This window comes from Equus asinus, chromosome 27 (genome assembly GCF_041296235.1).
Source record: "Equus asinus isolate D_3611 breed Donkey chromosome 27, EquAss-T2T_v2, whole genome shotgun sequence".
Classification (NCBI taxonomy): domain Eukaryota; kingdom Metazoa; phylum Chordata; class Mammalia; order Perissodactyla; family Equidae; genus Equus; species Equus asinus.
This window is the reverse complement of record NC_091816.1, coordinates 15,925,752-15,942,382: the sequence shown is the minus strand read 5'-3', so window position 1 is coordinate 15,942,382 and position 16,631 is coordinate 15,925,752. Positions and strand designations below refer to the sequence as shown.

The 16,631-nt window shown below is 41.4% G+C and overlaps 1 protein-coding gene across 8 annotated transcripts in view; it reads left to right on the top strand.

The window, feature by feature from the left end:
* DLC1 (DLC1 Rho GTPase activating protein) overlaps positions 1-16,631 on the top strand; it is a 479,646-nt gene that overhangs the window by 211,974 nt on the left and 251,041 nt on the right. The window contains exons 5-6 of one of the 8 annotated variants that reach the window (XM_070500036.1): positions 5,520-5,720; positions 7,760-10,194. The exons of the other annotated variants lie outside the window; for them this stretch is intronic. Coding sequence (XP_070356137.1) covers positions 5,520-5,720; positions 7,760-7,822 — 264 coding nt within the window. The 3' untranslated portion in view covers positions 7,823-10,194. Of the gene's footprint in view, positions 1-5,519; positions 5,721-7,759; positions 10,195-16,631 lie in introns of those variants that run through there. 8 annotated transcript variants of the gene reach the window in all.

Below are 16,631 nucleotides of genomic sequence, written 5' to 3'. Positions count from 1 at the left end.
AATGAAGTGTTTCTGCAATCTCTTTAGAACTTTGTGCATCTCCTGTGTGTCTTATTAGGGCTTATTCCATCCGACAAAAGCCACATTTAAAAATCTCTTTAAGATAAACCTTTCTCTACCTCTGACCCCTCATGAGGCTTCTGAGAAACAATGCATTGATGATTCTTAGAAATCCTAATATTTAATGTAAAAGATCTGTGAAGTACACCCTAAACATCCTTAGAGAGCTTTTTGAACAGTTCTCTAAGGCATTCTCTTCTATATTTATGAGGACTTAGCAAAGAATTTTATCTTTAGACTATATTTTCTTGGCTGTGACCTAATTTTGATCTTATCCAGAAACCATTTCTCAATTTTAGTATCATTTATTGTCCGGAGAGGCTGAGAAGAAGTTTATCTCTCTCCTTTTGCATTTTAGGATAAGTAACAAGAAGTCAGACAGTACCTTTAACCCAGTCTGGATATCTCCTTGGCTAGATCACTAAATACCTTAGGTGCATTTTCTCCTTTCCACATTACCACACACAACTGTATTGCTAAACTTTCTGCCACTAAATAAAAAGAATCCCCTTTCTTCTGATAATATTTTTCTCACTTTTTTTTAAGCTCTCCCTGACAGCTTCCTTAAAGAACACCCAGCTTATGCTAACAGTATCTTTGACGTTCTCTAGTCTTTCAACAGCACTCTCCTTGAGGTCCATCTAGCATCCACCTGCCACCTGATCCCATAGCCACTCCCACATTTTGCCAGTTTTTAGGGTTTTTGTTATAGCAGAACCCCATTTCCAGTACCAAAAATCTGTGTTAGTTATCTATTGTTGCATAACAAATCAACCTTAATTTAGAGGCTTAAAACAACCATAATCATCTATTATGTCTCATGGTTTCCATGGACCAGGAATTCGGAAGTAGCCTGTTCATGCAGCTCTAGTCTAGGGTCTCTCATGAGGTTGAAGTCATGTGTTGGCTAGCGATGGAAAATCACTTCCAAAATGACTGACCCACAAGGTTTGTGGATTGGCTCCTCTCCCCATGGGTCTTCCTGTGAGACAGTCTTAGCGTCCTTACATCTTAGCTGCTGAATTCTCCCAGGGCGAGCAATCTAAGAGACCAAGGCAGAAGCAGCAATGCCTTTTATGAACTAGCTTTGAAAATCACAAACCATAGTATCTGTTGTATTCTATTGGTCACACAATGCTGATCGTTGTGGGAGGGGACCACCCAGAGCACATGTGTGAGGAGGCAAAGATCACTGGCAGCCATCTTAGAGATTAGCTACCACATCTCTAATCCCCTTAATGTGGCCTTTATATTTCTATTTTTTCAGGTCACTTATATTTTCTGTGGCCCCCAGGAGTGCAAAGACACTTTTAGCCTCTCGTGACTGAGGCCTGTTTATACCTGTAGTCAACCCACTGAATAGACCCTTAAATAAAGCCATGTCATACATCTCTGATCCATAAGAAACACTAACACTGACTTTTTCCTGAAAGATCTAGGAATCTAGTTGATATGAATACAAGCACATTTGCTTTGACTCATCATCAGCTAAGCAGCCCAGTCAAGCCTGGTCAGTCTCCAGTGTCCCTCGTGCTGCAGGGTCCCTGTGTCTGAAGGGTCTCTTTGAGTTCCTTTAACCAGCCTCGAAATGAGAGCAGGCACCCTACTAACCCTGTCTTACAGAGCAAGATGTGGGGGTGGACTCATAACACACTCAAATCCCAAACCTTCTGATTCCTGATCCTGTTATATCCTTCAGGGGGGTAGGGCAATTAAGAGTTCTCTAGCACACTCTCCTCTAAATACTTTTTGCAAGTTCTATTTTTTGTCTATCTCACAACTTACTTTGATATTGAATCTGTAACCTTAGGGTTTAGGTCAAAACTTCAATTTTTAACATCCCATGGCAGGGATCTGTGTCCTGAGCTGCGATTGTGACTGCCAGGAACACAGTTGCTTCCTGCTGCCCTCTGGGAGATAAGAACACTTTGAGTAAGATAAAACCACAGATTCAAGGTTATGGTGGTGTTTTTTGTCATTCACTAAAACTGTATTCAGACAGGACTAAAGATAGGTACACACACCCCAAAGGTGGATGACTACCACGCTACAGTTCCCTGATTGGCCTTGCTGCAAGTAGAGTTTATATCCCCCAAAAGGGGGAAAATTTTTTAAAAACAGATTTTCTTTAAATACATTGTCAGAACACATGCTGATCAGGTGACATGTTAAAACATTGCAGAATAGTTTGCATGTTGACTTACAGATGACCCAGAGATTAACAAATCTGAACACAATAAAAAAAATGAAAATGACAGAGGTTTAAAATGAATCATAGTATTTCTGCAAGGAGAATAAAATGTAAGTGTTTATCAGTTTGCCTAGACTTTAACATTTTTCTAATTTGTAGTCTACATGACATAATTTTTTTGTCTATTGTGGGGCCTGGTTTCTTCTTCAGCTCCAACATGTGCTAAAGAAACATCCTTCCATATGAGTCAGACTTTCTTGGGAATTGTAATGAGGAAAAGGTCCAATGACAAGAGATGGACTCTGCCTGGTAAAGGTTCTGGAAGTTCAGTTTGGGGCTGAGATCTAGAAGCTTGACAACTTCTTGGGATGAGAAAGAGGGGGATTTCAGCAGTAAGTGCTCCTATTGGGTCTCGATGGTCAAGTTCAGGCAGAAGTGGAGGGAATTAGGTCAGGCTGGCTCCGGGGGAGTAGAGATGGCATATCCTGACTTAGGAGCTGCCTGGGCAGCAGGAATAGCCCCAAGGGTACCTGCTTATATTCAGACTCAGGCTCAAGGACTATTTTTCTTACACTCTTTGAAGGAATAGAACACTATATCTAATTTTTTTTTTTACAAATACCTATGAACTTTCATTAAAATATTGTCATCGAACCAGAAAACAATCACTGCATTTATGGCAAAAACTTTACAATGCCACTTAAAAGCAAGAGACACAAAATGAAAATTATTTCAATATTTTTGTTACTGTTAGAATCACGTATTTATTATTTTTTCCCAATTATTCCTAGAATATTTCTGAGTTACACAGAGTAAACAACATTATTCATTAATGTTGCTTTAAATGTTGGTTGGCATTCATGCCGGTTTAAAGAATGTTGTCATAGTGGATTAGGTATAATTCCATTTTCTGTATGAATTAGAAGGGACATTACAAGGACATGAGCTATGCGCTCCCCTATGTATCTTTTCATTTCAATTCAATTAAAGTTGTTAGTAAGATAGGCACAAAAGGGAAGTTCTGTTACCCTTTCAAGCTGATGAAGGACTTTCAATATTGTTATAAACAAAGAAATACTTGTAATCAGATGTCTGAATTTAAAATAGGTTTAAGAGAAGAGTACAGAGGTTTTTGAGATTTGCAGACAAATAAAAGTATATATATGCATAAATACACATTTTTTTCCCGTGAAAGAATCTTTTCGTGTTTTTAAAATTGTGCTTCTATATAATGCATTTTACAGTGCACAAGAATGTTCCGCTACCTTAAGCAGATATTTTGGAGAAGAATCTAATACTTTTAATCTTTTCTAGATCCTAAGTTTGATTAGTATATATATTATTTTCACATATTATTTTTCACACCAAGAGAAAATGAATGCACCACTGACTTAAAATTCTATAGCCTTCAGATAATTGCTGGATCTTTCAAAGGACTTTCTTCTTTGATGAGAAAATCATACAGGTGGGCTCTTAAAATTACTAAGTTATTTGTCTTGGAGTGAGGACATCTTACACCTTGAAAAGGATAATATCCAAAAACAGATTAATCTTAATTAAAATAGTGTGAGCAAAACTTTGAAGAATAAAAAGCGTGGTAATTGCAGCATTTTGCTTTTTTGTTTCCATGTTCGCCTTCTTGTTTTGTTTCTTTTTTCTGTCAGAATGCTGCCATCTTCTGGTCAAATTGTATATCACTTCACAGGCAAAATAAGAGATCCACAATATGAGGCAATTTAGATTTATATAAATTCAGCTTTTATCATTAGGACTCACCAATTTAAAATTGTGCCTCCAGTGTTCCAAAACTAGAGAGCTTTCAATGACTTTTCAGGAACTTTAAGAAGTTATATTCACAGAGGATGTTTCAGGATGTGTAATGTTATCAAAATGTATATTGCACAGTAAATGCATATGGAAGTATACATAAGGCAAAGTATCTTTCAAGAATATTTGGCTTTTTATTCCATTTCTGTAAGAATCTATGGCTAAGTATAGTTAAGCATTTTTGACATACATTTGCTATTTTCATTTCTACAAACTTTGAATTTTCAAAGTGTTTCACCTTGAAAGAATATTTTTATAGTATTTTATAAAATCCCTTAATAAATGTCCTCCTTACAATAAAGAGGATTCCTGTGGAAGACTCTTATTTTCTTGTTATAGAGTTGTTCATATTTCTAGCTTCTTTTAGAATTCGTTAGTAAAGGATATGTGATTTAAAGGGCTAGCTTTGGTATACATAGGTGTGATTACTTCCACATTCTAGCTTTTTTCCTTTCCATTGATTCATTGAACGAAAATTAGAGCTCTTACCGTGTGCCAATCTCTATGGTAGATGCTGAACATTGAAACAGAAAATGCCATCCCTGGACTTAAAAGCATTCAATTTAGTGGATTCCTTTAGCCAAATCCTAGAATCTCCACTGTACCACACTGTCCTTAACGAACCCACCAAAAACATTTTAATCCACCAAAACCAAAAACTGGCAAATCACAGTGTAACAGTGCGAAGCATCTAAAAGACTCATTGGCTACTGCTTTCTGTCACTCATGGTTTCTACCAAATTTTTTTTCCCCTCAGCATATTTACAACCCACTGACACATATAATCCACACCAAATAGCCATGAAATCAGCACAGTAATCAATATGTAACAGGTGGAGAATCTTGACACGGTGAGAAGTATTGACTTGAGTCACTTGACAAGAGGTGGGATTAAATATCGGCTAGAAAGAGCTGTCTTGTCTTGCTTCTGTCACACGGAAGACCTCTGCGAGTGAAAGTAGCCAGTTACTCGGCCAGAGCTTTGCAAACATCCCAGGAGACTGAATCCCCAGGAAAGATGAAAAGTGTACTGACACCTCTGAAGTTCTGCTCTCCCTGTGCCAGCTCTGAATCCACAAAACACAGCACTCCTCCCTCTCTGCCACACACCTTCCTGCCTTATTTCCTAACATGTCTAACTATCACAAAATCACACCTTCTATTCTAACTATATTGCCTTTTCTATATACAAAAAATTCGTGATTACAAGGGTCCCTCATGGGCAGGGAGAAGAAGAGGGGCTGGGATTCAGAGCAGGGCATGCTCCCGAATCCATCGTGTTCCCTGACAGCACCAAGTCACACGGGGATTGCTCACTGAGGAGTCGGGGAAGGGGGAGGGCATGTCGTTAGCAAGTCCTCCCCAGCTTTGCCTTATTTCTTTTTTTTTTTTTTCTGCTTTATCTCCCCAAACCCCCTCTGTACACAGTTGTATATCTTAGTTGCAGGTCCTTCTAGTTGTGGGACGTGGGACACCGCCTCAACGTGGCCTGACGAGCGGTGCCATGTCCGCGCCCAGGATCCGAACCCTGGGCCACCGCAGCGGAGCGCGGGAACTTAACCACTCGGCCACGGAGCCGGTCCAAGCTTTGTTTTATTTCATTCACCACATTCTACTGTTTTTCCTACCGTTAAGAAATCAGGTAAATGATCACATGCACTGTTGAGAAGTTTTTACCAGATTGTGTGAAAACACTCTCCATGTTCTCCGTAAGAGGAAATATGAGCCACTACACAGACAGGAAGCTTAAGAATTCATGTGATCAGTTCCTCACTGTCAAACCATCCTCTTCACCTAAAAGACACACCTAAGACTACACAGGAATGGCTTTCTCCTTTTTGATGCTTTTTCTTGGAGCCATAAAAAGAGTGCGATTTAAATGTTTTCAGGTTTCAAGCTGGTGAAAGTATTAGGAGAAAATGAGAAAATCTACAAGTCTTCTAACGAGTATCCTAGATATCAACATCTCCCGCTGTTTGGGAGATGACATATTTTATAGAATATACTTATATAAATATATATTTCTGTGTTTTTAAACCCAAGTGTAATACATTACTCCATAGTTACATGTACTTTCGCTCCTCTTTGATTTAGAATGTTAGCCAAGCCTTGAAACATAGAAATCATTTTTTAAATTCTCATCACATAGCAAAAATAATAGCCATTGAAATTTTCATTTCAGATAGTAGATTTAAAGAATTTGGGATTGAGTAGGCCCGTCCTTTGGCCTCCTGGGTCGGAGGTTAAGTCGAAGCTTGGGTTTCGAGTGCTCACGATGAAGGCTCTACATCCATACCAAACTACACGACCACTGACAGAGCATCCCCATTTCAAGAGGCAAGACATCAAATATTAAAAATCATAGGTTAAAAGAAGATATAGTTCTTTCATTCATAGCATTTCTACACATATTTCTTAAGCAGAAAATCATACACTATAGACATGGAATTGGTCTCCCATTAATACTTTTCCTATTTTATTGATTTTCTTTTTGGAAATTGATTAGAGTTAGGTTAAAATTTGATAAAATAATCCACACTTCAAAGTAATAAAATAATTTCCATGAAACAGAGCAATACATATTTATAAAATTATTCTTAACATTTTATAAAGCTGAGCACACTTTATATATGTATATATATATGAATGCACACTTATGTTTTCTCTGTTTTAGTATTTTTAATAAGCTAGTTTTAAAATACTTTCATTTTAATTAAATAACTTAACTAGCCCTTTTAAAGGATACTCACAAAGATTCAGTGGTTTATGGAAGTAAATCTCTTAGCAGAATGCTTGTTGTATAGTTAGCCCTCTATCAATGATAGCCATTACAATGCTTCAATTTATACAATAGATGTGCTCTTTAAAAGGGAGTACATAAAATTTTTTTTGGTGGACAATCAATATTTTAAATAGTATATTTGCATTTTGCTTAGATTCATGGCAAATCGTTCTTTGAGCTGAATCAAATTCTGATATTTTCTGTACTAGGATGTATTAAAGAGAGACACATCTGTAACTGAGAAAAGAACCAAGAAAATGGGGTTAACCAAGAAGATCAACAGCCCAAAAAAGGCATCCTTGTCCTACTTGTCTTAGCATAAGATAAGGAGCGATTTACGGAGCCCAGTTCCCAGAAAGATGGGAATATTCAACCGCAGGGAACATTGAAACATGAAGGAGGCTTTTTATCATCAGGGAAACCCCACAGCACACTTTTGTATTCAAAATGACGCTCAATGAATGTGGCCATTATCTGAGAAGACAAGGGTTATGAAAAAGATTAATAATTCTGTCACCCCTCTTTGCATCCATCTTAATAATTGTCATTGGGGTTTCAGCTATAGCCCTCCTCGCTGCTTTCTGTAGTCACGCTTCTTTGTTGCTGTTCTCTGAGCCAACCCGCAGTGGAGGCTGGGTCATCCCAAGCATATTGCGTCATTGTGAATATTCTAAAGAATAGATATTATAGAGTAGAAATACATATATTCCTGGCCAATTTGTCTTTCTGCATTCTTCATAGCTTAATGTGTAGGCCCCTTTCTATATGAGCAAAAATCTTGCACTAAATAGAATATTAAGATGAGTTAATATGACTGCCTGTTTTAAAATGAAGTGTCTTATGTACCTCTATTCGCTTTCCTGTTTCTATCAATGGCATGTTCCTTTGTACTCGAGAAGATGAGGAAATACTTCAGCATTTGGTCAAAATATGACAGAAAGTTCATGAACTGTGTCTCATAATTGTAGTAATTCAAATGCCAGCAAGGAAGCATTAGATTTCATCAGTGATGAATACAGACACTTAAAGGAGGGATTTCCGCACCATGTTGGCGCCTCTGAAGAAATGATGTTCTTCCCACGTCACCACGGAAGAATTCATTTGGACATGTTCTCGGAATGTTAGTGAACTGACTACCAATCCCAGAACAATGCTGCTATTTGTGTACAAAATGGCTGTAAACGGGTCGCTCATGGACATGATGATTTATATGGATGGCCGTTCTCTCTACAAATGTTTAATCTTGATTAGCAGTTATTAAGGAAAGCATGATTTTGAACCTTTGACTTGGAATCTTCTGGGGCTTTTAAAATGATCCCAGATAAAGGTCAACTCCCTTTGCCTCCTTTTTTCAGACATTTGGTATCCTATTTCCTATTATCAAAACCACACGTGCACACATTTTAAAAAGAAGTGACAAGTGAAATGTGAATGGTAGGGAGGTATAACCGCTTCCCAATAAGCAAAGTCTCAAATCGCAGGTCAAATGAATAGCTTCCTGATGTATTTCAATGCATTGATGATCTGCCTACATCACTCCCTGGCAAATGTATTTCCAAGCGGATCTTGCTGTTGAGAACCGTTAGAGCACCATGCTTTTATTTGATCCTTTTATGATGTACTTGCTTAGTAGCAAAGATGCTTTCAAATGCCATATATTGCCTCCCAGTTATTTACATTGTATTTACTTATTCAATAATCATTTATTGAGTGTCTACTACATGCCATGCATTGTGCTAGCTACTGATGATATGACAGACTTCCTCAAAGAGCTCAACAGTTAAACAGGAAGACACACTAAGAAAAAACTAATTTGCACTCAGGGAAGGCTGGGGTGGGACACCTGAAATAGTTTTGAGGGCATTAGCGAAAGGTGGCATACAGTGGGTGCTCTCAAATATTTCTTTAATATTTAAGGACAGATGGATTTACCCTGGTGAAGGTGTAGAGAACCAAGAGAAGAACTTTCTAGAACTTTTCACAGTCAGTGAGAGCTAAGGCATGGAGGTGAGAAAGCCCACAGCACCATTGGGGACCAGCAGACAGTTGGGTCTGGCAGAAGTGCAGGGACTGGAGCCCAGAGCAGAGGCTGCAGAGGCTGGTTAGAGTCAGACCCAAAAGATCTGATTCCTACACTGTGACAAAGAAGATGAGGGGGCTCCCTCAAAGGACAGGGGTGAGCAGGGAGACCATGCGTGCGTTTTGGAAAAATATCTTCTGAATGGGGAGAGGACACATTGGAATAAATCTAGAGAAGGCCAGTCTTTCAAAGACTCTCATAGCGATCCAGGCACAAAAGAAAGCAATGAGGCCAGAATCGAGGTAGCTGACATGTGATGGACGAGGCATGGATGGATCCGAGATATATTGAGGAATTATACCCTATACAGTAAAGTAACATATTGGATTACAGAGTAAAGAAGGGGAAGGAAACCAGACTTCTTAATGACTGAGCAACTAGGAAGATGATGACACCAAGACAAGGAATATCCTTGGCATCCATTTTCCCTTATTCTAAAAACCACCCTAATTTTCATTTGAGGGTCCCTTACAACACTTAGTTTATATGGTATGGCAAGGCTGCCCCCAAGCGTACAGCATGAGGCCCAGATAAGAGCCACTAAACCTGCTACAATTCCCTTGGCCAAAGTTATGTGAGCGTGTGTGAATGTGTGTGTCCGTGTTGCCAATGGCTGAGTGAGGGAGGCTGGGACCCACCTGTCCTGAGCTGGTCCCATTAGGGTTTGAACATTAGGAATTTTGTGGGACCTACTAGAAAAGAAACTCTCTCCTCTGTATTGGATTTAGAATCACAAGTACATGAGGCCAGGGCTGCTGTAGCCATCTTGCCATCCCAGAAAGAGAAACCTAGAATGCAGCCAATCTGGAGAAGCAGAGCTGAGTGAGGCAGCAAGAAGAAGCAGGTTCTGATGACACTGTTTGAGTCCTGCTTTCAGCCACACCTGAAGCCAGCCCTACAACTGGATTGTTCAGTTATGCACATCAATATGCTTAAGCCATTTGGAGGAGAAAGAGTTGTAGCAAACACAAAAGGCAAGGGCAATGCCTGGGAAGCAGCTTAAACATAGATGTCTGGAACTACAAGGAGAAATTTGCCATACAGTGCTATCTGCAGACAGCTGATTTAAACATGGGACAATCACCCAGGAAGCATGAGAAAAGACTGAGAGAAAACCATGGGAAACACCCCCTTTCAGTTAATTAGTCACTCAACAAATGCTTATTTAGTATTTCCTCTATGGCAAACACTACATCAGTGAACACAAGTGACAATAATAATAATGACTGTATGTGCCTGTCCTTTGAAGGCTGAGAGTATATTGGAGGGAAAAAAGAACAAAAAAGTAAAGTATATTAGTATGTTAATAATGATATGTACTAAGAAGAAACAGAGATAGGAAGAGAATGTGAGGTGTGGCCTTTCAGACAATGATCAGGGTTGGCCTCACTAAGAAGCTGACATTCATTTTTTGAGTAAAGACTGGTAGGGGGTGAGAAAGCAAACCATATCGATCCCCGAGGAGGAGCATTTCCAGTGCGGGAAAAGCAAGTGCTGAAGGCTCAAGGCAGGAGCACATGTGATATGCTGGGAAAGGCAGCAAGGGTCAGTGAGCTAGAGCTGAGTGAGCTGGGGAGAGGGACCAGGGCATCAGAAGCCTCGGGGGCCATAGTGAGGACTCTGACTTTAATCTGAGTGAGACGAGAAGCCCAGGATGGTAAGTAGAGCCATGACATGATCTGACTTAGGCTTTAAAGGGACCCCTCTGGCTGCCATGTGGAGAATTGCCTGTAGCAGAGGGGAAATCAGGGGCACTAGTTAGAAAGTGTGTGTGACAGTCCGGGTGAGAGAGGATGGTGGCTGGGCCCAGGGAGTAGGCATATTGGTGGTAAAAATGTTCATATTCTAGATGTATTTTTAAGAAAGAGAAAACAGAAATTCTGATGGCTTGAATGTCGTCAGTAAGAGAAAGAAAGAAGTCAAGGATGCTTTCAGGATTTCTGCCTGAGCTACTGGAAGAATGAGGGACCCTCAGAAGAAACTGAATTGAGTGTCCAAAAAATTGTTAGAGAGCGCTCTTGCACAATACAAAAGAACATAGTTTTGAGAAGGAGAGCATGGTTCACACTTTTAAATGCTGAAGAAAAACCCAGGAAATAAGGTAAGGAGAAAAATTTCCTATTTGAACAACAACAACAACAACAGGAAAAGCAAGTCTTTGATGATTTTGCTGAGAATGATTGTCATCTTTTTTTTTGCCGAAGTCAATAATACCAAACGTACTAGACTCTAAAAGGAGGTATAGCAATAGATTAAATAGAAGGAATGTACCTACTTGACGCTCAACCAAATTCAACAAAGCTACTCCATGTCCAACACGCCGGGAGATGGAGAGAGGTTGATGACACAGCACCTGTTCTCCAGGCGCTTGGGGACCAGGGCATGCGTATGTGAAGGCAAGTAAGGCAGTCACCCCCAGCCCTGCCCTGCGTGCTGCATCCTCCAAGCATCACCAGAGAAGGGGTGAGCAGGAAGAGGCTTGCTAACATCTGTACCACTTCTCTTTACTCAGAAAAAACCTTCAGTTTGTTTTAGAAACGGTGAACCATTAACATCCAACCCTCACCTTACCATCTGTGAGGGCTGTTTAGCCTAAGAGCTCAGAGTATATGTTTTAGCACCAAACCGTGTCGGTCCACCTTCCAGGAGTGACCTGTGCCACCTCGGTTCACAAATAAGTATGGCTTCAATGGAATGTGTCCTCTGATAGGACACTATTTTGTAAGAATTCTTTTTCCTCATAGGGAAGAACAGCCTTGCATTTTCCGATGGGCAATATCCCACTGTATTGACCTCAAAGTCCTTCCTGACTTCCCTGCAGCAACTAAGAACTCGACCTTGTGGTTGTGCTGTGGTGAGAAGTGCAAAGACAACACTTCAGTCAGCCAGAGATGCCCTTCCCGTGAAGGAGAGCGTGCCGAGGCTCTGTGGAAGGGAAGACAGGAGGAGAGGAAGGGAAGAAAGCAAGCGACGCCACGTGAACTTGAATTTGGTGTAATGGAAAATATACTGCCCGAGGAGACAGAAGTGTTTAAGGGCCCTTTATCCCAGTGGGGCATTAATCTCTCAGCTTTAAAGTGGGGATCAAAACCGTATCTGTTTGAAAATCCCATCATTTCGTCCAACAGAACAGCTCTAATTTTTTTTTTTCCCACTCTGAGTTACATTTTACTGGAATAAACGCAGCTGTTTGGAACACAGTGGTCCCTTGAAGCCAAGGTCAAAGATTTGGTCCTTGACTAGACTTATCAACTTTACACACAGAAAACAACCCTAAAGCCATAAACCCTATTCGAGCCCACACGATGGTTGATCGTAATTGGGGCGAGAAGAGAGTGAATGCTTATTTCTGTATCATTGCTTTCTAAACTGAAAGCCTTCCCAAGGCTCATGTCCTAATAATATCAGAGCATCCTCATCTGCAAATTTAACTCAAAGAATCTCTTGAAATGCTCTCCTCGCCTGCCTTTTTTTTCTTTTAAAGATTGGCACCTGAGCTAACAACTGTTGCCAATCTTCTTTTACTTTTTCTTCTTTTTCTCCCCAAATCCCCCCAGTACATAGTTGCATATTTCAGTTGTGGGTCCTTCTACTTGTGGCATGTGGGACACCGCCTCAGTGTGGCCTGATGAGTGGCGCCATGTCTACGCCCAGGATCCGAACCGGTTAAACTCTGGGCTGCCAAAGCAGAGCGCACGAATTTAACCACTTGGCCACAGGGCCAGCCCCTAGCCTGTCCTTCTTGACACAGGTGCTGGTAGATAGGCCAAGCCTGCTGAATTTATCCTCCAGGAGCCGAATTCAGATGAAGGAAAACACACAAATGAGATGAACAGACCACAGAGTGTTTCGCTTTCTACTACAACTATGTTAACTAAAGATTACAGAGAACCTGATTTTAGGATTTCAAAGGATACAGGCAGGATTCAATGGGCCACACTGTGGAAAGAAAACAAACCCTTCTTCCCAGAAACAAACAAATAGCATTTTGTTTTGGCTTGGTTTGGTTTGTGTTTTTTGCTGTAATAAAGAAACAATGTTGCCCAAAGAAACAATTCATGAGAAGATCTGCGCTAAGTGGAGGCTGCTTTTTGCTTTCCTTCCATCAGGCCCCCTAGTGAGGACTAAGATATTGGAGTTAACAAGTAAGCAACTCCCAAGAACAGGAAGCTGAATGTCGGACAGGGTTTTTTTTGTTTTTTTTAACTTTTTTTTAAGATAAGCATTTTTTTAATTTTTTTTTTTTTTTGAGGAAGATTAGCCCTGAGCTGACATCTGCTGCCAACCCTCCTCTTTTTGCTGAGGAAGACTGGCCCTGAGCTAACATCCGTGCCCATCTTCCTCTACTTTATATGTGGGACGCCTACCACAGCATGGCTTGCCAAGTGGTGCATAGGTCCGCACCCGGGATCCGAACCAGCGAACCTGGGGCCGCTGAAGTGGAATGAGTGCACTTAACCACCACGTCACTGGCCGGCCTAGGACAGGATCTTTAAGGACGGTGTGGGGTGTGGGATCACAACCAGCAATTCTCTGGGCCACGTTTCCTAGCAGGGCAAGGTTTGGACTGACTAAGGAAGATTCCACATCCTGAGTCACAAACATTGCAGGTCGCCCTTCTTCAGGTAAACTGATCAGATCTAACCTTGCAAGGCCTGATGGGAGACAGGATCACTGATTTTGTGAAGGGGGAGGGATGCACAGCAGGCAGCAGCAGTGACCAGGAATAAAGCTGAAACCCCAAATCAGAAAAGAATGAGGGATTCTAAAGAGGAACAAGGCAGAAGTGCAGAATCAAAAGTAAAATAAACTGAATTTCGTCCTGCCTTTCTTCTAGTTTTCAGCATTATAAAATACAGTAACATAGCCTCAAGGGGGACATAGAGAGGAAAGGGAAAAGAGGCAGAGTTCAGGGTTGGGAGAGTGAGCGGGCAAGAGTGGGGGTTGGAGAAAAAGTGTTCCCCATGCACGCAAGAAAGGAAGGAAGTGATGCAATGCGGCAAAGAATGCAAAAGAGCCTGAGCAATTCCACAGAGAATGGACTGTGCAGAAGGGGCCACAGGAACAGAGTGGCTGATGGGAAAGCTCCTGGAATGAACTGTAGCCAGATGAACTCCTATCAAAGGGGAAACGAAGACGTTGGTCTGGAAGGAACAAGGCCCGTGCGTATGATCCTCCCCATGACCAGGGATGGGCGCACAGCCTTGACCGCGTCTTGAGAGAGCCCTCAAAAGGATAGGAACAGAGATAAGATGTAGTCAGGGGAAGTTCATGGACCGACATTCACATCCTCTCCAGCTGAGCAGATTCCTAAATTTTTTTATTCCTTCTCTTCCTGTCTGAGCTCGGGAGGAAGAACACTGAAGTAGAAGTCAAGGCCTCTGGATTCCGTCCTTAACTCTTCAGTTAATTAGTTGTGGGACTTTATCTCTATGAGTCTCACTTTATTCATCCTCCAAATGGGCCTGTTGGGACACCAATGATGGAGTCAATCGTAGAATGTTCCCACTCACACACCTCCCGCCAGCCCACCGAGGACCTTGCACGGACCTCAGGTCCCATCAGGCCAAGGCCGTGTCTGTCTTGATCACTATCATCACCACCCTTGGGACAGTGCCAGGCATGTCGTAGTAGATGCTCAATGAATGTGCGTTAAATGAATTAAAGTAGACCACAATCCATGGAGCAGATAAAAGCAGAGCTGTCCTGGCTGAAGCAGTGTGATACCCTTATTGCTTCGACTGCCCTCTTCCTCCCAGGATCCCTGTGGGAACACCAGGACTGCAGGAAACCCAGTTTGACACTATTGGGTGAGATATAGAAGCTTCTCTTCTACAAATCTCAATTCTAAGGTCTCGGTGGAGCAGGCGTTGAGATGAACTGTAGAAATTAATCTGGTTTGGCCCAAATTCACCTGACTGAAGGATCACTTTTCCCACTTCAGCCTCTACTTCAAAGTCTTGGTCTTTAAACCTTCGTGCTGGTACATTTTCCCCTCCCTTTGCATAAGATGAAAGCATTTTTCCAGACAGGCCTGCTGTGAGTGACTTCATGGAAATGAATATCTTGTGTCCCTAATGTACCTCTCACACGGGGAACTCCTTGTATTTATTTATTTTTAAGAATAGGGCTGGGAGGTTGACGTTTGCATTAGCAGTTGAGTGATTTCTTTTTTTTTTAAATAAAAACCCTACGCCTCGGTGAGACATGCCTCACATTCCGGCTCCCCACTTCAGGCAGTTATGTGCTGCTAAATATGCGGTGGAAATGACACACGTCTGGAAACCCAGAGGCAACACCGTCTTGCAACTGCTTGCTCAGTGGTATACAATGAAGGTGTTGTAAGAGGTTAATTGAGGAAGGCAGACTCCAAGATTAGCAAAAGAGAAATCTGTGGCACCCTATGCATCTGGCACTTGTCCCTCCAGTGTATTCAAAGGAGTCTTATGTTTGAAGAGAGATCACGGCTAGAGCAGGATGAAGGCACAGAATCCTCTGACCTTCCAGAGGAGCCTGGGAGTGTCATAGCATCTTGAGGCGAACGAGGCCAGTAATTCCTCCTACAAGGGAAACTGACACATGACTAACGGGGTGGATCAGCTCCTCCCACACAACCTTAGATATTAGCAAGCCACAGGGATACGACTGATTGCATTCCATAGCCTAACGTGCTTCTGTTCCAAAGGACAGAGGTAATCAGTCTAACTCAAAATATTTTTCTCTCAACTTATGTAACAAAGGTCTCCCTCCGGGATTCTATTCTCTTGATCCACATGAAGGATGGTAACAGGATAGAGGTTGTGAAATGGAAATTAAAAATAGAGTTGGATTGCTAAGGATTCCACTAACGGCGTACACGTTGGATTAAATGTAAATTAAGTATCAGTACGGGAAGACGTTTGTCCCAGTTGAAGAAAGTGTTGAAAGTCTTTGGGCACAGATTTACTATGCAATCTCAAACATACCAAGAGTTTCATCCTTGGCAAAATATGAGGTTTATTAAATGTGAGGGGAAAACTTTACAATTCCCTTTTAGAAAACTCTAAGGCGTTTCTCAGACATCAATTAGTTCTTATTGCATTGATGGTGTATAAGTAAATGAGTTAGAGATATGAGACAATTTTCCTTAAACTATGCGTGTTTTTATTTAATTGGGGGAAAGGTGTTTGGTTTTGATTGGTCTTTGAAGGGTTTGGATTCCAAAAAGGGAATCCACGTAAGCTTAGAGGTTTATGTGCCAGTACTGGGGCCACCAAACAAAAGGGGAGCTAGGAGTGGCATTACCCAGAGACCTGGAAACTTAAAAATAATGCTTGACTGTGAGGGGCATGCAAAGTGGGGAGTAAATCTGAAGGAAAGTTGGTGGGCTGATGCTCCATGCAGAGGTCAGCGTGTCATCTGAGAATCTGAACCAGAAACCTCCTTATTAGCTGTTCTCTGGCTTTCCTCGCCCTCCTGTCTTTCTTCCAAAGCTGAAGTCTAGCCCTGTATGATCCAAGATCTGGAAGGAGAGATCCCATGAAAATGAGGAGGAAATAAAAGCATAAGTGTGAGCAAAATACACACCTGTGCATGCATAAACACACATACACACATGCATATTACACACATGCATGTGCACACATTATGCACACTCACACACACCCCTCTCCCTGCTAACCCTCAAGTCATAAGTAACAAAGAAACCACTG